Raw genomic sequence first — 23,753 nt, 5'->3', positions numbered from 1 at the left:
CTCTCTCTCTCTCTCTCTCTCTCTCTCTCTCTCTCTCTCTCTCTCTCTCTCTCTCTTTCTCCATGCTTTAAGCCTAAAGTTCAAAAGTGGTGCTCTAGCTTTGCAAGGAATTTTTTCATTTTGAGAGAGATTATATGCCTAATGCAAGACAAACAGAGCAGTTAACATGTGTCTGTTAGTTGGTTCATGCTACAGTCCTTAAGCCCCATGATGTGTTTTTAGAGGAATCCCCTTGACACTGCCCCTTGGCCAGAAAGAACCCCCTGAAGAGCCACACAGGAAGATGGCGGCACCCAGATTTCCCTAATAGCCCTTGTTAGACATGGAGCTACATTTGTTCAGAAACCACAGACTTTCTAAGCACAACTGAGCTCTTCACAAATTCACTTGATAGTGTTGAAATATCTGAGATTTGTTCCATTTGTAGGAAATCCTTCAATAATAACACGTTTCCCAGAATGAGTCGGTTGTGGCAGGAGGCAAACAAAACATTTCTTTATGTGTCATTTGTATTGTGACTTTTTGTTAAAAAAAAAAAGTGGGGACAGGATGTTGTGTGGCTAAGTGGGTCATGATTACCATGCTGAACTGGGAGGATGGCTACTTCACAGCAGTGTAATTGTTAGGGGAAGAGTATGCTCTACATAAAAATAACTCACATTTCTTAGCAGTTTCAGATCAACAAAACGCTTTACTCAAAAACAGTCTTGTGAGGTCACTATTACAAATTTCACCCCCATTTTATAGATGAGGAACTTGAGGTTAAAGGATTTGCCTATGGTCAAAGGGATTGTAAGCAGCAAAGATGGGACGTGAGCCCAGGTCTTCTGACTCCAAGTCTGGTACCCGTTCAAACATACAATATTCCTTGTCAAATGGTATTCATGTATGAAAACCCAAATTTGGTCAAAAGATCATAGGAACATAAAACTAGGGCCAGAAGGGACCTCAGAGGCCATTTTGACCAATCTCTTCGTTCTGCAGATAAATTATTAGACAGATTCCCTGTAAGGATCCATTTAAGTAACAAGCTCTCCTAGTACATTGAGAGTATGATTTGATTTACAAAAATTTGATTTGTGTGTAACTTTATCAAGGATACCTTAATATTTAAAATTTGTTTTTCTCAGCATCCAACATGGTACCTTGTACATAATAGGCTTTTAATAAATGTTTGCCAATTAAAATGAAGGTGAAGAGGAGAATAGGGGAAAGGAATGAGCATTTATATAGCATCTACTATGTGCCAGGTACTGTGCTAAGCAAAGTTTTTCAAAAATATCTCATTTGATCTTTACTGAGTGGTAGCTGCTATTCGTATCTCCATTTTACAGTTGAAGAAACTGAGGCAAACAAGTTAAATGACTTTCTCAAGGGAACACAGCTCGTGTCTGAGACTGGATTTGAACTCAGGTCTTCCTTACTTCAAGCCCAGTGTTCTATCTATTGTGCCACTCAGTGCCTCCAGTGAATGGAATTTGACTACCTCTAAGGCCCCTTCCAGTCCTAAATACTATAATTCCTTTTGGGTGTTTTTTTTTTGAATTTTTGTTTAAAAAGTTATGAACTTAACAAAAACAAATGAAATGGGTATTTCCATATACAAAGTAGAACAACAACAAAAAAAGGATAATACACAAAACTACTAATCTCTATTATGTGTGGCTTGCTTTTCTTTTTTAAGTGTATGTTAAGTTCAGCCTGTAGCTTTCAAAGCTGTCGTCTTTGCCTGTGCTTCTTTCTGGCTTTCTTTCTGTTCTCTGTATTAAAAAAAAAAAAAGATGCCTCGATGACCCTCTTTCTCTTCACTTATTTTCTTGCTAGCTTATCCCTAACCCTCCTCACTCTTCCATTCCTATTCCTACCACCATTGGGAAAAAAGAAAAAAAGAAAAACAAAGCTGTTGTAACAAGTATGTACAGTCATGGAAAACAAATTTTCACGTTGGCTGTGTCCAAAAATGTGTATTTTATTTTGTATCTTGCGTCTGTCACCTTTCTGTAAAGAGGCCCATAAATGGTTTCATCATTAGTCCTCTGGCACTGTAACTGATCATTGCATTGATCAGGACTTGGGGGGGGGGGTGTATTAACTTAGTGTCCACAGACAGATTTTAAGGAATCTGCAAACTGTGAAGAGAGAAAAAAAAATTCCTCTTAATCTTCACTAACCTCTAATTGTTATTTGGCATTTCCTTCAATTGCAAATGTAGGCAACCAACATGATTCTCAGAAGATATCCATAGGCTTCCCCAGATTGCCAGTGGGGTCCTAGGCACAAAAACCAGTTAAGAACCCTCTTAGAAGTAGGTTCTCTTAATTTTCAAGGTCATAAAAATACTCAGATCCTTTGATCAAGATGGATGAGTAATTTTCTCATCCCCATTTCACCCCCTACTTCTGTGTAACCTTGAGAAAACCATGTTACTATTTTGTGGTTTGGGTGACTGCTAAGTAAAATGGGCCTCACACTTGACTCTTGCCCACTTAAGGTGGCAGCTGTGAGGAGTAAGGAATGCGGGCAGATGTTAGAGTTCCTTGTGTACCACTATTTAGAACATCAGCCATCAATACCTGGGGAAAGCTTATGATCAGAAAAGCTTATCACATTGTGAGACTAATTGGTAGGGGCTTTCCTTACTGGGCCTGAGAAAATCTTGGGGATTTTCTTGAGAAAAGTACCATGTCAACTTTCACTTTCCATCTGGATCAAGTCAAATGCCCTTTGTTTCCAAAGTCAAGAAAGTATCATAGCTGACTCAGTTCAGCTACCACATGAAAATCATACACTTGAGCTGATTACTCCCCCCAGCCCCACCACCCAGCTTCCTCATTATTCTCTTCTGTCCTCTGTCTACCACCCTAACCTTAGCTTCAGCGTTTTTTCGGTCAGGAGTCCAGCCCTCTTCATTCTCGGACAGGAGCTGAGTCTCGCCCACTACTTCCCTTTGTTTTATCTCCCCAATTCATTGGATTTGATTGAGTTGGAAACTGTTGAGTGATAAGGTGTGGCTTGTGGAGCTGGGATGAGATAGGAGACCATTTTGCCTTGAACAAGCTACTTATCCAAGAAGACGCTGTGTGTGACAGCCCAGGGAAGGCAGTATCCCATGGAGTATAACATTTCTCACTCTGCTTCATGCCCTGGAGGAAGAAATTTGTTGCGTGTTATTTTAACAGGTTGATGCAAAAGTAAATAAATAGCGAGGAGGCAGAGAGAGAGAGAGAGAGAGAGAGAGATAGTTTTCAGTAAATAATGTTACAGTGGCCAACAATTTAAAGGGAGTGGTTGGGAGAAGAGGTTTCTCAACAAAGCAGCTGGGTCAGGAGTATTAAGTGGGAGCTGAGAAGAGGAAGTCAAAGGATGTAAATAGTGAACTGCAGGTTTCCAGAGCCCACAGCCTCTCTCAGTCCTCAGCCCTGCAAGGTTAGGACTGGATGTGGTTGGGGTCTTTAAGGGGCCATTTCCCCAACCCAGTGTAGACCACTCTCTTTAAGCTTGGCAATACCTTAGGAAATGCCCTAAAGCTTACATGTAGCCTTGCAAGGGCTAATAGATGTACGGTTATATCAAGAAGAGACTGGCTCTCCAGGGATTCATCCTGGGCTGTTGGAGAAAGGGTTTTGTTGTCTTATTGAAGAGTTGGATTATGATGCTGATTCCTTTATTTTTAATGTTCTTGGCTTGTTGTCACCAATCATGGTGTAATGCCTTGAATTCTGCATTGTCATCTCAGGGAGGGAGGGGGCTAATTGCTATAGGTTTAGTAATATGTCTTTCAAAGAAAATAAAAATGAAGACTGGAAAGAAAAGAAAGCTGGGGAGAAGCAAGGCCTGCTGGAAAGGGAGGAAGCGGAATGTTTTCTAGGGAAGTGTTTGAAATGTGGTGCCATTGTGTCAGCTGAAGATCTCTCACCATGTCACTTGTTCATTTTGTAACCTTAATAAGTCATTTCACTGGTCTCAGTTTTCCCATCTGAAAAATGGGCATGATAGCATGTATTCCTTACTGACCCCGGGCTAGAACAACTGAATGGAAAAGTTAACTGTAAAATAATAATGGGGATAGGGCCTGGCATAGGGGACTGTCATATGAGGAAGCTTCCTCTAGCAATACAGGTAAATACTTTCTCTGAAACTTATAGTCTTAGAGATAGTTGCCTAATGGAGAGAAGTTTAAGTGATACCCCAGGGTCACACAGCTAGTCCATGGCAGAGGCAGGACCTGAACCCAGATCTTTCTGGCTTTGAAGCCGAATCTATCCACTATGCCACACTTACAGCTAATGTTTATATGGTGTTCTAAGTTTTACTAAATACCTTACATCTATTATCTCATTTAATCCTCACAATAACCTTATGAGATGGGCGCTATTAATATTCCATTTGACAGATAATAATAATTAATAATAGTTAGCATTTATAGAGTGCTTACTATGTGCCAGGCATTGTGCTAAGTGCTTTATCATTATTATCACCTTTAATCTTCACAGCAGTTCTAGGAGGTAGTTGCTATTGTTATCCCCATTTTATTTTTTTTGAGGCATAAAATGTTTATTAACCACTTAAGTGCCAGGGATACAAATACAAGCAAACAAGATGGTCCCTGCCCTCAAGCAGCTTATATTCTTTTTTAAATATTAATTTATTTTTAGTTTTCAACATTCACTTCCATAAGCTTTCGAGTTTTATATTTTCTCCCACTCCCTTCCCGCCTCCTTGCCCAAGCTGGTGTGCAATCTGATATAGGCTCTACATATACATTCCTATTAAACATATTTTCACATTAGTCATGTTGTGAAGAAGAATTAGAACCAGTAGGAGGAACCACAAGAAAGAGGAAACAAAACAAAACAGAAGAAAAGAGAAAAAAAAAGAGCAAGTAGTATGCTTTGATCTGCATTCAAACTCCATAGTTCTTTCTCTGAATGTGATTTTTCCCATTTTATAGGTGAGGAAACAGAAACTGAGGTGGGATTTGAACTCAGGTCTTCCTAACTCTAGGCCCAGCCCTCTACGCACTGTGTCAAGCTGTCTTTCAGGCAGGGAGTCCTTAGCTACAAAGAGCCAGACAAGAGCAAAGTATTCTTCTTTTGATGATTTGTTTTCTTCTTCTTATGTGTCCCCTTACACTGTCATCAACTAGGTATGACTTCATTGAGATCCGGGATGGGGACAGTGAATCTGCAGACCTCCTGGGAAAGCACTGTGGGAACATTGCCCCTCCCACCATCATCTCCTCGGGGTCAGTGCTCTACATCAAGTTCACATCTGATTATGCCCGGCAGGGTGCTGGCTTCTCACTACGCTATGAGATCTTCAAGACAGGTCAGTGATGCCCCAAGAGGAGATGCACCCCTATCAGACACCTCATTGCCTCTGACCAGAGCTTGGCAGATATGGGAAACCCAGGGAGGGAAGAGGGGGCAAGCCTGAAAGGGAAGATGGGAACCCAAGGGACATTTCCTCAAGTCATCTGCCAAGGGAAGGGGCTCTAAGTCATGTGAGTGGGAATATTTTATTTTCAGTAAAGGTGATAGAGGAAAGAGAGGTCTAAGGTGATATAGGAGAGCACTGAAGACAAAACATGTTTTTTCTAGTGACCTATTCAAGAAAAGTAATGGGCAGAATGCAGTTTTCTAAGTAATTTTTTAAAAAAGATCTTGCCTATCTACAGAAATCCCATTCATCCCCAGAATTTGCTTTGGGGACCATTTCCATTTATGCAATGGAATGAAATAGAAAAGAGTCAGAAGGCCTGGGTTCCACTCCTGACTACTAGTCTGTCTGTTCTTGGGAAATCATTTCCCATCTGTGGGCCTCAGTTTCCTCATCTGAAAAAAATGAAAGAGCTACAACAAGATGACCCCTGAAGCCCCTTCCAGCTCTCAGTCCATGGCCCTATGAACCCATGCTGAGAGAGCACCAACATCTGTCCACAGCAGCCCCCCTCACTCTTCCCCCTCCCATTCCCAAACACATCTAGATTGCTGTGAAAACCAATCAGAAAGGTGTAGGAAGGAGAGGCAGAGAGGATTACATTTCTTAGCACTTGGCACCTGGGTCTCTCTTTGGTTTCCTGGTTTCTTTTTAGACCACCAGCAGTCTGGACTGGTACTTGATTTCATGGCTGATGTAAGGAAGTTTTCCTTTCTCTTCCCTCTTCATTGACTCATGTATTTAAGCACCCCAAGCAAAGGCCTTTTTCTGTGTGGCCATCGTGACCCTCTTTAAGCCAAGGAGGAGTGAGACTCGTCCCTCCAGAGCTCTCTGCTCACATACTCGCCCTGCTTCCAATAGGCCAGTGGCATCCTCATACATAGTGATGATGCATTTCAATTCTGGGGGTTTTGTGACTAGTATAGTGCTAGGCAAAGGAGAGGCTTTGTCATAGAGGGGAGAAAGCCAGGCGCCTCTGGAGTTCAATGCAAGGGGAACTATTCAGCTATATTTTCTTTTTTGCCAAACAGTTCTTGAAAGGAAGTGGTAGCTGCTGAAAGCACTTTTTATGTCTTCTCTGTCTAAATATTTGTCAGATTTGTCTGCATGAGAACAAGAATTTACAACAAAATAAAGGGGAAAGCTATGTGAGTGAGCAGGAGCATAGACTTTCACAGAGTGTGAGTAAGGGGGCAAACTTGCTCCAGAGGGGGGTAATGCCCTGTGATGATGAGCCCCAGGCCTAACTGAAGGGAGATAAGAATGCGGCAGGGCCCAACATACTTTATGGCTGAAAGCAGGCCTGGCTCTAGCCTCTTGGAAATAACATCATCAGTATCATCCTGAGCCCTCCTTAATTTTGAAAAGCAAGCTGAGATCAGCAGAAATAGGTCAATCACCAGCACTCAAAAATTACACTGGGCAAAGTTTGTGTAGGAAACAGACACACCGGGGCTAAGGGGTGGAAGGATATAAGGTGACTGCAGTTAAGGTGGATGGAAGAAGTCAGATGGTTATTGACAGCTTCTGGTTTTACATCACCTTTAGCTCTCAACCCACTGAACCATCTCTTGTGACAAAGAATAGATAGAGTAAAAGTTAAGTCAACATGCATATATTAAGTGCCTACTGTGTTATACACTTGGGATACAAAGTAAAGCAGAAGACAGTCCCTGCTATCAAGGGGCTCACAGTCTTACTGAGAACAATAACAGTTAAACAAAACCAACCAACCAGGCCACTGATCTGACAGCATATTCACTCTTCCACATTCATAGCTCCTTGGCTTTTGCAAAGAAGGAAAGGTAGTACATTATCTCAAGGGCCAACCTTCTTGGTTGTTATAATTACACAGTGTCCATCTTGATGTCATTCTCTGCATATATATTATCAGAGTAATTGTGAAGCATCTAGATGATGCAGTGGACAGAGCACAGGGCCTGAAGTCAGGAAGAAGAACTGAATTCAAATATGAGCTCAGATGTTAGCTAGCTGTGTGTCCTGGGCAAATCAGCATCCGTCTGCCTCAGTTTCCTCAGTTGTAAATGGGGACAATAATATCACCAATCTTCCATGGTTATTGTGAGGATCAAATGAGATAATATTTGTAAAGTCCTTAGCAAAGTATCTGGCACATAGTTTTTCTTTGTTTTTGGGAGGCAACTGGGGTTAAGTGATTTGCCCAGGATGACATAGCTAGTAAGTGTCTGAACTAAATTTGATTTGAACTCAGGTTCTCCTAACTCCAGGGCTGGTGTTCTATCCACTGCACTACCTAGCTGCCCTAGCATCTGGCATATAGGGCACTTAACAAATATTTCCTTCCTTCCTAATTGTGTGGATTATTTTCCTGGTTCTGCTTACTTTATCAGATATTCATCAGTCTATGTAAGTCTACCCATGAGAAATAGACAATTTGAGGACTGGTTTTCACCATTCTTAAGCTTTGGATATTACTCTAGTCTCAGAAATCCTTCAAACCAAAATAAATTTGCATTCATGTCAGTTTTAAATATAAATGAGCACCATGTGTCTCTTTTCTGCTGCAGGGGTTAGTCAACAGAAGGAAGGAAAGGCAATTGTCAGGAAGTCAGATCCAAGGCAGAGGGTACTGCAGGTTGAGTGTCATTGTTTAAGGAACCACCAAAGCACAACTTCAAATGCTACAGCACATCTTTGGATCGTTAGGACACAATTGTGGAGACCTGAATTCAAATCCTGCCTCAGACACTTACTAGCAGTGTCACCCTGGGCAAGTCAAGTAAACTTTCTGTACCTCAATTTCTCCACCTGTAAAATGGGGATAATAATAGAACCTAGCTCATAGCGTTACTGTGAGGATAAAATGAGATAACATACCAAAAAAACCACCCTTAATGGGGTATGTAAATACTAGCTATAAAAATTTTTTAAAAAGAAATAAATGCTAGTTATAGGTAGTTTTTAGGTGGAGAAGCACTTGAGGTGGACCTCTAGTGATTCAAATGTCAGCAGTGCAAAAGGGACACAAAGTCACTCACTGGATCTTCCAGTCCCAAATGTGGGCACTGTAAGGTCATCAGGGTAACATCCAGCTGTGCAGACACATGGCTCTGCTGGGTAGAAAATGAAGAAGAGTTGAAAATCCATCGAGGTGCCAGGCCTTGTGCCCATGTTTCCACTGCCGGTGTCCTGGGAAAAAAAACACACACACACACACAAGGCTTACGTCATCAACTGAACATGAAAGAAATGCATGAATATACTGAAGAAATCCAAACAAACACCGCTCTGTTTGCTGCCTAGTATTCTTCAAAGAGAGCGAGAGGGGGAAGCTGTAAACAGAGATATACAAATAGCCATACCAGAGGGCTTTGGAGTCCAGTGACAGTATATTATACCATTAGAACACTAGTGAAGAAATACACCAAGAGAGATAAACTCACAACTTCAGTGCAGACAGGGAACATTGTGATGGGTCTGGGAGCTTCATGTCTGGCTCCAGCTGAAGTGGGCTGTAAGAGATCATATATCACTTGGTCAGTTTTTTTTTATTCTCTTTTAAAAAAATTACTTATTTTATTTTTAATTTATGAAATAAATCAAGCATTTCCGTAACATATCAGATTGGTTATCTGCATAGAAGGTTAGCTGGAGGAAAATCTTGCAAATTTGAAAATGAGATACCCCATCATGGATAGAAACAGCAGCAGAAATTTTAAGTATTTTTTTTTAAAAATCACTGTTGGAAACAAAAAGATTTAGAGGTTCATTCCTCTCCTGCTCTCTCTTGAACTTGAGTTCAAGGTCAAGATGCCTTTCTTGGGACCTAGTGATGGCTGAGCTTAGCATCTCAGCTGTAACATGTAACTGGGGGAATCCTAGCACCTTTAAGTTGAGGGGATGAGTGGTCTGGGTTGTTCTGTTTTCAATATATCTCTTTTAGTTTGGCTTTTAGTTGGAAGGCTTTTCTAGAAAAAACTCTGGTTACTTTTGGAAACCCTTGTTCAGGTTTTTCTGCTTTTGGGACTGCTGTTCCAATTATACAGCAGCTAGGAAATCATGCTGGGCTAAAGCTGTTCGGAAAGAAATGGCTCCCTGCTGTAGAAACCACTGTTTCCCTGGCAGATCTTTGCATGCAGTGTAGAGAAGGGTGTCTGGTCCATCTGAATGGATGGAGCTTTTTTTTTTTTTAATGTATCTGATCCCTTTGACCTAAGAGCTAAGGAAGACCTTAACTTTAGTCCTGAGAATGCTTATGTTTTTCCTGGTATCTGACTTAAGCAAAGCAACATGGAATTGTGGATAGAGAGCTCCCTTCAGATCTAAGATAACTTAGTTTCAAGTCCTGATGCCCACCCATACTGGCTGTGTGACCTTTGTCAGGTCACTTAACCTCTAAGTATTCTAGGCAACTCTAAAGAATGCAAAGAAGGTGCTGACCTACAATAGTAGGAGTATTCTACAGCACTTGGGAATTCCCCATGGCAATGAAATCATGGGTCCAATCCCTATCCCTCTGATTTGTATTGAACATTCAGTATGCCTTCCATTCTGGTATTTGGGCCAAACCCAGAGCAACAGGCAGGTTTCAAGATGCCATCAAGAGTCAGGCACCCACTATTTAAAAGAAAAAGGCCTGGTTGTTGAGGTTGTTGCTGCTGTTATCATTGAATGCTATCCTGGTATCTACCTGGACTAGAATCTCTTCTGAGCTAGGGGCAAGCTGATGGAAATAATAGCCCTGGGGCAGAGACACGCCTTTCCTTTGAGTACCCAAATGTGTATAATTGGGCACAATCTTCCGGGAATCAAATGTATTTTAGAATCTTTCCTTTAGTCTTTTGTTTTGAAACAAAAGGAGCAAGCATGGGCAGGAGATGGGAGCTGTGGTTTGGAAGAGAGTGTGTTTGTGGTGGTGCTGAGGAGGAACAGGAAGGAGGGGCTGTTTTCAGGAACCTTCTTTGAAACTGTTGGTAATTTCAAGCAAAATTTCCCTCTTGTGTGAAGCATCTGATGGGACCAGGGATTTCGCTTTAATTCCCTGCTCCCAAGGGAAATTCCAGTCCTCTTTAAAGAGAATTACAGTAAGGGTAGGCTCTAGGAGGGAAAGTCAATACTCCCCCCCTGGCTCTCAAAGCTGACCTGTAGGTTGAGAATGGAGATTTAATTTTCTCCCTGCCACGCATGTGGCCCTGCCAGCCGGCCTACAAGGGGAGGGAGCTCAGCAGCAGCTAAACCCTAACCTTTTCAAAATTCCTCTCGGACCCCTTGAAGATCTGCCAGCTGGCTGTGCTCTGCTGGGCTGCCCTGGATCTCATCATACTGGGCGAAGCAGGCGGCCAACCGAGGAAGCGCTACCGGAGCCCAGGATGACAGGAAACAAAGACAGGGCAGAGGATGGCTTAGCTCTGGCCTTACTAGTCTGGCTTCATGCTCCAGCAGCCTGAGGGCTTGCCCAGTTGGTGTGAATATCCTTGACCAACGGAGTGAGTGCAGAACCTCCGAGCCACCGTGGTTAGAGATAGACCTCCAAAGAATTAAGAAAAGGTTCCTTCTGAGGTCTTTGTGGGTCCAGGGTCCCTGCCTTGCCAATCTGCTGCAGTAGGCAGGGGAGAGGGTGAGGGGTATGTGTGTGTGTGTGTGAGAGAGAGAGAGCGAAAGCATTTCCTTCTCAATTTTAAAGAAAAGGATGTTTCTTTCTCTCCGATACACATTTGCATAGCACCTTTTAAAAGTCAGACATTCACTGCTTTCCAGAGAACCGTCATCAGTAAAGATACTAGTGAACCGGCCTGCTAGGGAGCCTCAGATAAAGACATCGCCGCGGGCTAAGATCAGGTTATTGACATCACATAGTTATATCTCTGTGCAATCCCCAGAGGACACTTCCTTGCCAGTAAACACCTGGTTTATTGAATATTTCTGTGTTTTTCCTCCATGCTTGGAGTGTGTATGATTCTCTTCATAAATCCAGCTTACCTTTTTATCTGAGCTGAATGCAGTCAATTCTAATTGCTTAGCATTTGCATTCACTGTGTTGCTAGATAACTTGCGTTGGCTCTGCTGTGTTTGTTTGCCTCTGTGCGTGCATGTGTGTGTGTGCGTGCGCGCGCGTGCTTATGTTTGTACATTGTTGTTGTTGCAGCCCCAGTAGTGCCACGTTGTCAGATTGGGAGAATTGGTGGCTCTGTTTGGCTGCAGCAGGAGACTTAGTCCTGAAGATGCTTACATTTTTCCTGGTATACAGGACGACTCCACCTAGAGGCTTTAAGGGGTAGATCGCCGTTGCTGTCCAAAGCCACACCGGCACAAGAATGTGTGCTGCATATAATGAGGAGAACTCCATCCTTTCTAGGAAGGCACCAGCACGGGACCTTACCGGTCATCTCTATCACGCAGAAATTAGACGCTTTCCGAATTATGTCTTTCTCCAGACAGTGGTGGAAAGCCTTTAACATCCCTTATACCCTGCTGTGATTCAGCGGCTAAAAACTCCGATTGTTAATTGTCTGATCACTACAGAGCAACTAGTTTTAATATGGTCATGACATGAATGGGAACCCAAGCTCCCCTTTGCCCCTCCCCTGAGGCACCTTGGATCTCAGTGGGGACAGGGGGGCACTTAGCTGGCCACCGTACAATGGAGGCCAGTGTTGAGGTCAGCAATAAATAAGTGGTAACATTGTTTTCCCTGCTGGCAATCAGAAAGCCTTCCTTAAGGATTGAAATAACTTACATTTCTGGAGCAGGCAGCTGAGTGGAATGAGAAAGGAGACTCTGTTCTTCTTTTCAACAGAATTCACACACATACACATATACACACAAATGCACATACACATTCACTTCTCTCTATCCCCCCAAAATGTTTTAGTTGTTGTTTCTCTGAGATGTAGATCAAGCCAGATGTTTCTCCCCTTGGTCTGTGCTTGAGAAGAACTGGTTTGGGGGCTTTAATTGTGGGTGCTGAGAGGGTGTTCTTCAAGGATCTATCCAATGGCAAACATTGAGACTTTGGACCCTCAAACACAGCAAAGAGAGTCTACTTTTTTTTTAAATGTTTCAATTCTTTCTTACTTCCAGGCTCTGAAGATTGTTCAAGAAACTTCACCAGTTTGAATGGTACCATTGAATCCCCTGGGTTCCCTGATAAGTACCCACACAATTTGGACTGTACCTTCACCATCTTAGCCAAACCTAAGATGGAGATCATCCTTCAATTTATGACCTTTGACCTGGAGCACGATCCATTGCAAGTGGGAGAAGGTGACTGTAAATATGATTGGCTGGACATCTGGGATGGCATTCCACATGGTGAGTAATAATGGGTTGAAGGTATTTTTCTTAGTAGATTGCCCTCTGTCTGCAAATCACCTCAGTAACAGCAAAAAAAAGAAAGAAAAAAAGAAAAGAAAAAAGAAAAGAAAAAAAAGAAATCAAATATTTTAAAACTATAAAGAATTCTCTAGTGCTAACTCAAAGGGTGATGATCCCTTGTTCTCAACTAAAGACAGAAGGAAAGATGGTAGAAGTTGTCCTATCTTCTGCCCTGAGACTCTTTGAGAATTAGATAGATACTATATTTTTAGTCTAAGTGAGAGGAAGTTTGTGTGGAGATGAGATTGGCCCAGGCAAGATGGTAACACTAGAAAGAGCATTACCTCTGAAGTCAGAGGACTTTAGTTCAAATCTCACTTCTTAGACTTACTGTCTTTGTGACATTGGACACATCATCTAAGCTCCTTAGGTCTCAGTTACCTCATCTATAAAATGAAAGAGTTCAAAACCTTATTTTAACATGTAATTGGGGAAAAAATAAAATATTGTTTAAAAAATAAAATGAAATGAAAAGGTTGAACTAGGTAGCCTTTGCGGTCCCTTCTAGCTTGAGATCAATGACGTGCTAACTTCAACTGGGTCTTTCCAACTCCCTGGGTCCAGGGTTTCCACATAAGTTGACTCCTCTCCAATTAGAAGTTGTACCCAAACAGAAACATATAGTTGTAACTATTCTTGCTTATAGATGCTAGAGATGCTCTTTACCCATCACAGAATGGGAGCAGCATTTTTTCAAAGAGATGCATATAGGCTGGGAGTAAGTCCATGGAATGTGATTGCTGAGCAAGAAAGACCATTCTGACATTTTGCCTTTCAGTTTATACTTTGTTCTAGTAAGGCAGATAGAGTAATTGCATATTGAGTTAACTAAAATGAGTTCAGGAAGGGGAAAAATTATGTGATCGGCCCGAAGTTTGCCATTTCCTTTCCACTGACCTCTCTCTTCCCATCTCCCAGTGGGTCCTCTGATCGGCAAATACTGTGGAACTAAAACTCCCTCCAAACTCCGATCTTCAACCGGCATCCTCTCTCTGACCTTCCACACTGACATGGCAGTGGCCAAGGATGGGTTCTCAGCACACTACTACTTAATTCCTCAAGAAACCCCTGAAAGTGAGTTGGAAATCTTGGCATTTTATGGATGTGACACTTGTCATGATATAGCCCATTACTCGTTACAAAAACTTTCCAGTTTTGAGCATGTGCACTTGAACATATACATCTGGAACACATATAAATGTAAATCTGTTGGGGCAGAGTGACAGGGGCATGATGTAGCCATGGAGTTAAGGAAGTGGTCGATTCAGGTTCAGTTTTCCCTTGAGAGAAAAAGCATCTAGAACGAGGGTTCCCAACCTTTTTTGGTCCCTATATCTCTTGGCTTTTTCTGTGCTCCCTATTCATTACAAAAGAAAATAAAATCTAGAGCATTGGTATGGAGAGTCAGCCACTGAGCCAAGAATACCTACATTCTCTGACCTATATTGGCTGTGTGAATCTGGTTTTTTTTTAATGTTTTAATTTATTTTATTTTAAGTTTATGGAATAAAACAAATATTTCAATAACACAGTATAATAAAAAATATGATTGCAAATGAAAATGCAAATCTATTATGTACAACTTGCTATTTTTTTAAATATATAATTAAGTTATCATGTAAATTTCTTTTTTTTCCCTTTTTTTCCTTTGTGACTTAGCCTAGTGACTTAGCTCTCAGTGGTCTAGGCCAATGGTGTCAGACTCAAAAAGAAATACCCCTGCAGGCTGCATATTGACTTAGAAAACCACAAATTAACATTGTCCATGTTTTATTGTATTTTTATTTATTTTGTTAAATATTTCCAATTTACATGTTCATCTGGTTCTGGCCAAACTCATAGACACCTCAGGTAGGTGACTCTTTTAAGAAAATGAGTTATAGAAAAGGTGCTGACCTGTATTTGTAGAATTTCATCACTCCAGAGTTCCCTCTATCAATGAAATCACAGGTCTAGTACCTATGCTTTATACACATAAGAAATAAAGAGCTTGTGAACAAGACTGAGCATCCTGATTCTCAGAGATGCATCATTATAAATAGAATTAGAGCCTTTTGAAATATTTGAACATCACCATATTGATTAAATATTCCTGTACTGCCTTGGCAAGCTTCTTCTACCCCCAAGGGTGTGCATACTACAGATTGGGAACCTCTGACCCAGAGCCTTTCACAACTGTGTATATGAGAAACTTTTGGCTTTGTATTACTGAGGACCTTTTTTGGCTCTAGGTAGGACTTCCCCAGTAGGGGCTGATTGGAAACCTTAGTCATCTTTAGTCTAAAGTACTGAGCTGACTCTACAGAAAATCATTTGTTATCTTTCTTATGTCTTATCATGTACACACTTGGCTTCCTTCAAGGCTTAACTATAACTCCACCTTATACAATAAACCCTTCCCCATTCCTCTTTATTCCCCATTCCCTCTGTTGACTATTTCCAATTCATCTTGTATATAGCTTATTTCTATGTAGTTTTCTGCATGTTGTTTCCCCCATTGGACCATGAACTCCTTGAGAGCTTTACCTGACAGTACCTGGCATCTAGTAGGCAATTAAAAAATGTTTATTTACTAATTGACATAGAGAAACTTCTAGAGTCGAGCTTTTAAGACAAAAGAAGTAACCAATGCTTTAAAGACCCACACAATTCACAAATTAAAGTGTTGTGGAATGGCCAATATCTGTTTCCTTATCCAAGCAAGAGACTGGGTAGGTTGGCCTGCAGCAATCAGAAGCCAGGATGACTCTTTTCAACCAGGGGTGCTCAAACTGGGCAGCAAACACAGAATGGTAGACTATAAACAGCTACAAGCTTTATAAATGGTGGTTGCAACCACAGCACTAAAGGATGCTGTTTTTAACACATGGGGAAAAGATTGTTGGTTCCTTAGAAGCCATAACCTTGTGGGCACTAGCAGCAGTCATTATTGGTGGCATCTAAATAGAAAGGGAAGCAATTTTTTTTCCACCACAGAAGCAGGAGCAGAGAAAGTAACTACTAGGTCTCTTTTTATGGACATATGGTGCAAAAAAACATGTGTTTTTTTGAGTAACACGTGTGCATATGGACAGTACTTTCAAACTTCAAATATATTTGTGTACTATGACATCTGCTTTTTGTGTCAGAAACTAAGAGATTAAGAAAAAAGAGGAAAGCAAGTGGAAAGAAGGAAAGAAAGGAAGGGTAAGGAAGGAGGAAGGAAGGAAGGAAGGAAGGAAGGAAGGAAGGAAGGAAGGAAGGAAGGAAGGAAGGAAGGAAAGGAGGGAGGAAGAGAGGGAGGGAAGGAAAGAATGAAACTTCCCATGTGTATGCTAATAAAGTTCTATTTGTGAGATACATCAGCCCACTCAAGTTGTTTCCACTCTTTTCACATGTACTTGTACTGTTGTAATAATGTATCTTCTGGCAACAGTAAGCATCAGTAGTCTGAAGTAGGAGCCAACTTTGTGCTATAAACTGTATTTTCAATTTGTATTATAATTCTTATTATCTATAGCCTGGTTTCTTTTATGGCTAGTTTAGTTTCTTTTGAGCCCAGCAGGGGCAGGGTGGACAGCTGTCAACCTGAATATTGTTTTTAAGATAAGTTCTAGAGATCCAAGAGTCTTGTTCTGGGATTTGAAGAGGATTTTGTGACTTTCTTTGGTTTGGGGTTGAGAGCCCTAGTTTTGCTTTTTGACTTTCTCAATTTACCTGTGTGCCCTAGACTTCCAGTGCAATGTTCCTTTGGGGATGGAATCTGGCCGGATATCCAATGAGCAGATTAGTGCCTCTTCTACCTACTCGGATGGCAGGTGGACTCCCCAGCAGGGCCGGCTGCATGGTGACAACAATGGCTGGACCCCCAACATGGATTCCAACAAGGAGTATCTCCAGGTACTTAGCCCAGAGGACATATAGATTGAGCCTAAATCCCAATTAATACGATGGAGAAAAGAAACATTGAGTTGTATAGGGACACTGGACCTTGGAAAAATTGTTTTCCCACGCAACAATAATGGCAGAGATATTACATTGGTCTATATAATGATATCTAAGGAAATTTTCTGTAAGGTGATCCAAAGCTCCCTCAACTATTGCCCAGAGAGACTGACAAGGACAGTGTCCTGAGATTGGGCATTCCCTTATCTAGATGGTAGCTCAGCATGGTGGCAACTGCTTTGGTGGGAACCTCACCATGAAGGCCTTTTGCATGTCACTAGTAGACCACCACAACTGGGGAAAACCTTGCTACTGGGATGAAGCCTGGATTGGTCAGGTCCTTCACTACAGCTCTCAAGATTATAGTTTTCTTTCCCTTAGAACAAGGCTTGCAGCTCACGCTGTGTAGCCAGCCTTTGCAACAAAGAGGTGACCTAACTGTGGCCCCTTGGAAAGAGGTCAGCTAAGCAAGGGAATGCTGTGAGTCCCAAGCAGGGGCAACTCATGCTTTTATGGCCCACGACAGCCTTGATTTCCCATTGACATGTCAACACAAGCTCTGATGTGACCTTGTGACCCCTGGTTCACGATGGACTTTGCAGAGCCCACAGTGGCCAGAGATGGAGAGAGAAAGACTGCTTAGAAACACTGGGAGTCTGCAATGGTTCTGACAGCTGGCATACCAACCAGCATGAACATAACCAACATGAACGCATCTGTGGGGTTATTCTTCTGAAAACACCGAATGCCTTTTCTCTTCTTCCCTGCTTGTCCAGTCCCTACTCATCCTTCAAAGTCCTGCTCAGCTCTCACCTCCTCCATGAAGCCTTCCTTCACCACCCCCATTCTCTGAATTCCCACAGCATCCTTTTGGCTACTTTCCACACACAATCTCATTGTTCCCTAAATTCTTCCTCTGTGTCCCTGAGTCTATGAGCTCCTTAAGAACTCCCCTGATATGTTTTTTTGGTAATCTCTAGGGCTTAGAATTGCTAAATAAATAGTAGACACACAGAAAACATTTACTGAGTTGAATTCCATTGAAATGGCACACACTGGCTAAATTTTGCTCACTCAAGAAAAACAGGAGTAAAGAGATTACATTTAGCAATTTCCTAAATGGATTTGGCATCATGGACAAGTAGATGCTTTAAAGGGTTGGGCACACACTTCTTCCAATAAATGTAAAATGGAACAGAATCTTGATTCTTTAGGCTGGCTTTCTGCATAAAATTTGACCCTTTAGCGACCCACAAAATTAATGGAGGAAGGAGCGATATTGGGGAGGGAGGGAGAAAAGCGGGGATATTGGACACGATGATTTATCCACTTGGATTGGATTTATCCACTGCTGTATTAAGATGGTGTTCATTAGCAATGGTCTCCCACAGTTTGGTTAATAACCCAGTAATGTTAATATTGGAGCAATCCTGTGCAATTGGGCTGTTTTTTACTCAAAAGCATCTTATTCTCTATCGCTCCCTGCAACCAAAGAAAGATTACCAAAAACAAACAAACAAACAAATAAACAAACACAAAAAAAAGAACAAAATTTGTCTCATCAGTGTGGCCAATTTAATGCCAAATAGTTATGTTTGGTTATGAAATTAGATTCGAGACTGGCAGTAACCACAGTGGGCCATAGGCACTGGGACACATTATCGGTGTGTCAGCCGAGGAAGTAGAAAGAAATGCAAGATGATGTCCTGTTATGATTGTAGCAGTGTCTCCCTCTCCTCATCCATCTTTAATGCCCCACAGGTGGACCTACGTTTTCTGACTATACTTACAGCCATTGCGACCCAGGGAGCCATCTCGCGGGAAACGCAGAATGGCTACTACGTCAAATCCTACAAGCTGGAAGTCAGCACTAATGGTGAAGACTGGATGATGTACCGGCATGGCAAAAACCACAAGGTAAATCTATTTCCCAATCTCAAATGCGCTCTTGAACAGAAAGGAGGAGAAAAGAGTGGGGAGGGAGGTGGGGAGGAGGGGAGGAAAGAGAACCTAGGATAAACTTCACCTACTGGAATAAGCTTTGTTTTGTGAAGCTCAAATAATTGATTGGTGGGTAGGGAGAAGGGAGGGGTGGAGAGAGCTGGGAGAGATAGACCAGCCCTGAAAATCCTCTTTCTTATGCTAAAGTGATTGGAAAACACAGTTTCTCCGACAACCTGGCTGGCGTTGCATCTCACGCAGCAGAGAGAGCCTGCAGTATGTTCTCTGACTGCAAATGAAGGAGAAAATGCTTTCACAGCCCATGTTTCACCATACAAGATTCACTGAGCATTTATGGCCAGAGCCCCGTCCACATGCTGGGTTAACAATCACAAAGCCACATGTAGCTGCAGTTCAGGAGTTACTGAGGCCTGGAAATGAAAGGGCACAAATCCTAAGAGGGGATCATAATGTCCCAGAGAATAAAGAAGACAATAAATAACGAGGAGAAATTCAGTGTGTCAGAGAGTTGGAATCTGTGATAGCAATCACACTTGGCAGTGATGCATTGAACCTTCTCTGCTTGTGCCCACTCCAGCTGCAGTTCCCGGAGGTGTGGCCTGTGTGAGGGTTTTTGGTTTTCTGTTGTGCATATGGATGTCTGACACTCGGCTTCCTTAGGACACATGGCGCACTGTCTGCGAGCTGCCCCTCATATGGCTCTGTAGATATGGTGTTGTACAGTATGTTTGGCAGGAGGCATACTTTGCTGAAAACAAAGCATGCTTTTTTTGCCCAGGGGACAGGACTGGAAAGGGCAGAGGGAAAACCCAAGGATTGTGGTGCCATGAGGCAAGTTCAACTGTAGATCATCATGGCGGGGTGGGGAGGTGGGGATTGGCTCTCTGAATCATCATGGGGGAGAAGAAGCTACTTATTTTTCTTTATGACTTTATTTATCCCTAGGGGGTGTGGAGGAGGGTTAAGGGAGGAGTAGAAGGAGCAGAAAGTCTTTTTCTTTCCTCCCCATCAAGTAGGATTATAGTTTTAGAGGTAAAAGAACCTTAAGGCTACCTAGTCAAACCCCCTCATTTTACAAATGAGGCAACTGAGTTCTGGAGAGGTAAAGTAACTTGCCTAAGAGCCACACCAGTAGAAAGCAACTAAGGTAGGATTAAATCCAGGTTCTGTGACCTCTAATCCAGTTGTCTTTTTGACATACGACACTACGATGCCTCAGCATTTGGGCATGCATGGTCTGCACAACCCTTAGAAAATCACTTCACCAAGTTGGACTTGGTCTTCTCATCTTTAAAACAAGAGGAATGGACTACATGGTCTCTAAGGTGCTTTCTGACTCTAACGATTGATAACTCCATGATAACCCTGTGAAATCCTCCTCTTGTTCTGGCTACAAAACACTGAAATGGGTAGTGTCCAAGCCATATTAAAAGAGGAAGCCCAATAACGTGCTAAAAAAGATTTCCCAGGATGTGATTTCTATCTCTCTGCACCCAGACCTAGGAGAAAGTGAAGCAGCAGGACGTGTGCCTGCACTCAGACAAAGGAGACACACTTTGAAACCAGGAATTCTTGGACTGGGGGGTGTGGGGGTGTGTGGGGGGGTGTCAATAGGACACTGGATTTTGCAAGTTAAATGACTTGGGTTTGAATCCCTAAAGTACTACTTACTACCTGGGTAACCTCACTCTCCCTCTCTAGGTCTTAGTTTCTTTATCTATACAATGAATGGGTTGGATTAGATCATCTCTGAGGTCCCTTCCAGCTTAAATAAGAAAAAAAGGCTAACTGCCCTGGAGATGGATAGGGTATGTCAAACCAGGGGGCTGCATTCACTCATCTCCTTACCTTTTTCCTCTCCATTTTTCCCTCATCATCTTGTTGTTAGAACCAAGAAATGTATAGGTCAGGTGAGTAAGGAACAGCAAAATGCTTGTGGTGGATCTTGAAGAGAGAGGATTTGGGTCACCTGACTGAGTTCAAGTCCAAGGCTCCATGACTAAGGAGTGCTGGCGAAGGGGATACTATACCATGAGCTGCTTTTAAAAGCATGCAGATGGATCTGGATGCTATTTAAAACACCATTTGTAGGAAATCTGCTTTTGGAAATGCCTTAGTACTGCATATTTTGATAGGATGCGGTCCTCTCTAGCTGTAGCCATAGTGTCCATTCTACAGGGAAACATGACTTACAACCAGATTCAACCATGCGTATTCTTCCAATCCATTTTTCTTCTTTTTAAACAATTTTTTACAGAAATTATCTCAATTTATGGCTCTCCCTGTCCTTCAGCCCAAGCCCCCAGATCTCCTCCTTCTATTATAGGCTTGGTGAGCTTCACAAGAGGTCCCTCCTCGTCATGCTAGTGGAGGTTTAGAACTCTTCTGTGGATGAGTTATCTCTAAATTAAGTGAGGAAGGCAGTGGGGCAGACAGGGTAGGGATGGGGTGGGGAGAAGAATGAGCCCTTTCATCTCCCCACTTAAATTCATCTGCCGACTTTCTAGAAAATAGCTGCATTATTGCAAAGGCTTCTGGTCCCCATGAGCTCCATCACCTAACTCAGTTGGTCAGGCTGTAGAGATCGATCCCTGCTCCCTTTTCAGTAGTAATCTCTGCTGTTCTTTCATTAGGAAAACTCCCAGATGTCTGTATTTAATGTGCAGATTCCACACGGCTCATGGTGCGTCAGTGCCGTACTCTGCACGGTTCAGGCTGAAATAGTTGAGTGATCCGTGCCAAATAGATTTCTCAAGTCTGCCGCAGTTTGATTTGGTGCCATGAGGTAGAGGTGGGGGTGAGGAGGGGAGATGATGGGGTTGGTAGAGAAGCAGGGGTGGAGGCTTGGGTGTGAGACCAGGGGTGTGTGTAGCGGCAGAGGGGGAAAGGGAATGGGCGGGCTCCATCTCTGGGTACACATGCGTCTTTCTCTATCAGCCCCCAAGAATCACCTCCTGAGTTCCTCCTCGCTGCCTGTGGATGGATGGGCACAGCGCCAACTGAACTGGTGCTAAGTGGTGGGTTTGAAAGAGAAATTCAGGCAGCAGAGCCTGTGAGAGCAGCAAGCTGAAGATGGAGCATCCTGTTTGCTCTAGCATGTGCTTAAAATGCCCTCCCTGGGCATGGAGTGTGAACAGGGGAATGTGACGTTTTCAGGGAAAATTTGGGAACCAGCCTGAGATTTCCCTAGTTACCGTCAGCATTGAGGCAGCCTAGTAAAGTTGAGGGAATAAGGAAACCGAGAGGAAAATAAGATTGATGAGTGCTCTGGGCAGTGGGGGCATGGACGGCTGTATTGTTTCCTTGCAAAACACCATTTGTGAGTTGGAGGTGGAAGGAAGGCTGAGACTGATTACCATGTTGCTAGGGAGGGCAGGACCAATCAGAGCCTTCTTACCTTTTCATTGGCCGGCAAATCTGTCACTTTCCATTCAACAGGTGATGGTATGCTTCCTAAACAGAAAAATGACTAACTTGGTTGGAGCATTTCAAGCAAGATGTAGTGCACATGTCTAACACAGCCCCAGATTCTTGTCTGATTCTATATGCAATGAATGTGAAACCTATGACTTTTTGTAAGGGGCAGACCCTCCTAATACATATTTATAGCTAAACCACAAGGCAGAGAGCTAATATGCCTGACGGAACCCATTTCCAACCCATGTGCACACTGAGATTATACAAATCATTTCACATACATTTTTTTTTTGAAACCACAAACAGAAACTACTGCTTTGGATTTTGCCAGCTATATTAACAATGCTCCGAACACAGGCATAGAGTAGTAAACACTCAAGGAGGGGGTGTATTCATAATTACATATTATATATATTAGATACACATGCTGAGAGAGATGGAAAGAAAGCAGTATCCATAAAAAAAAAAAAGATGCAGAGAGAAGAAAAAAAAATTACAATTTCAAAGTGTTATGGGTCAGACCTCATCAAAGTTGACCTTTTAGGTCTAAAATTCAAGGACTGGGGTTCTAAGTGGGTACTGGAAGGCTTGTGGACAGCCGACTGTAGACTCGGATGTCACAATAGCTGGGTCTGAGTACTACCTTTGTTGCTAACAAGCTATGTGCCCTCAGGCAAATCACTTACCCATCTGAGCATCAATTTACTTATCTGTAAAGTAAGACTACTTGCCTCAAATGGGTGACTGTGAGGATTAAATGAGATCATGCATGTAAAATGCCTTGTAACTATAGAGAGCTATATAAATCAATCAACCAACAAACATTTCATTGAGAGCCTGCTGCTGGCCAGACAACTGTGCTAAGCACTGGTAATGTTAAGACCAAAGTGAAAAAGCTCCTGCCCTCAGGGTGCTTACATTCTAGGGAAGGGGACGCAATATGTATATATTTAACTATATTTAGGATATATACAAAATGAATGTGAGGTGGTTTGGGGAGAGGGTTCATTCCTGGCACGAGGGGGTCAGGGCAGACTCCCTACAGGAAGAGATACTTGAGCTGAACCTTGAAGGAAACCAGGCAGAGGTGAAGGGGAAGTACATTCCAGACATGAGGCACAGCCAATGCCAAGGTATGGAGATGGGAGACAGAACAACATATGTGCAGAAATATAAGTTGTCCAGTATGGCAGGACTGGAGAGTACATAGAGTAATGTATAAGAAGACAAGAAAGGAAAGAAGAGTTTGAAATACATCATTCTGTCCTCTACCTTCATACCATAAGAAAGGAACCATGTTTCATTATCTCTTCTTTGGAATCTTCACTGTTTTTTTTTTTTTCAAGTTCAGCTTCTATCAGTAATCTGTCTACTTTCATTTTTTTATTCATTGTCTATCTTGTTCTCTTGGTTCTGCATTTTTTATTCTGCATCAGTTCATATATCCTCTCATGTTTCTCTGAATTCATTATAGCCATCATTTCTAACTTTATGATGACGTTATATTGTTTATAGACCATAGTTTTGGGGCCATCCCCCAGACTATAGGTATCAACTGTTTCAAGTTCTTTGCTTCACAAAGAGGACTGCTCTGAATATTTTAGTGTGCCTTGGACCCTTGTTTTTGTCTTTTGGCTTCCTTAAGGTATATTTCC

The 23,753-nt window shown here is 42.3% G+C and overlaps 1 protein-coding gene across 4 annotated transcripts in view; it reads left to right on the top strand.

Annotated features, from left to right (window-relative positions):
* Positions 1-23,753, top strand: part of NRP2 (neuropilin 2) — a 148,303-nt gene that overhangs the window by 35,457 nt on the left and 89,093 nt on the right. For all 4 annotated transcript variants that reach the window (XM_027873649.1, XM_027873648.1, XM_027873650.1 and 1 more), the window contains exons 3-7: positions 5,147-5,328; positions 12,502-12,732; positions 13,714-13,869; positions 16,505-16,674; positions 18,481-18,636. In XM_027873649.1, the coding sequence (XP_027729450.1) occupies positions 5,147-5,328; positions 12,502-12,732; positions 13,714-13,869; positions 16,505-16,674; positions 18,481-18,636 (895 nt within the window). The remainder of the gene's footprint in view (positions 1-5,146; positions 5,329-12,501; positions 12,733-13,713; positions 13,870-16,504; positions 16,675-18,480; positions 18,637-23,753) is intronic.

This window comes from Vombatus ursinus, unplaced genomic scaffold (assembly GCF_900497805.2).
Source record: "Vombatus ursinus unplaced genomic scaffold, bare-nosed wombat genome assembly UNPS02014802.1, whole genome shotgun sequence".
Classification (NCBI taxonomy): Eukaryota; Metazoa; Chordata; class Mammalia; order Diprotodontia; family Vombatidae; genus Vombatus; species Vombatus ursinus.
The sequence above is the reverse complement of the archived record's forward strand: the minus strand, read 5'-3'. Positions and strand labels throughout refer to the sequence as shown.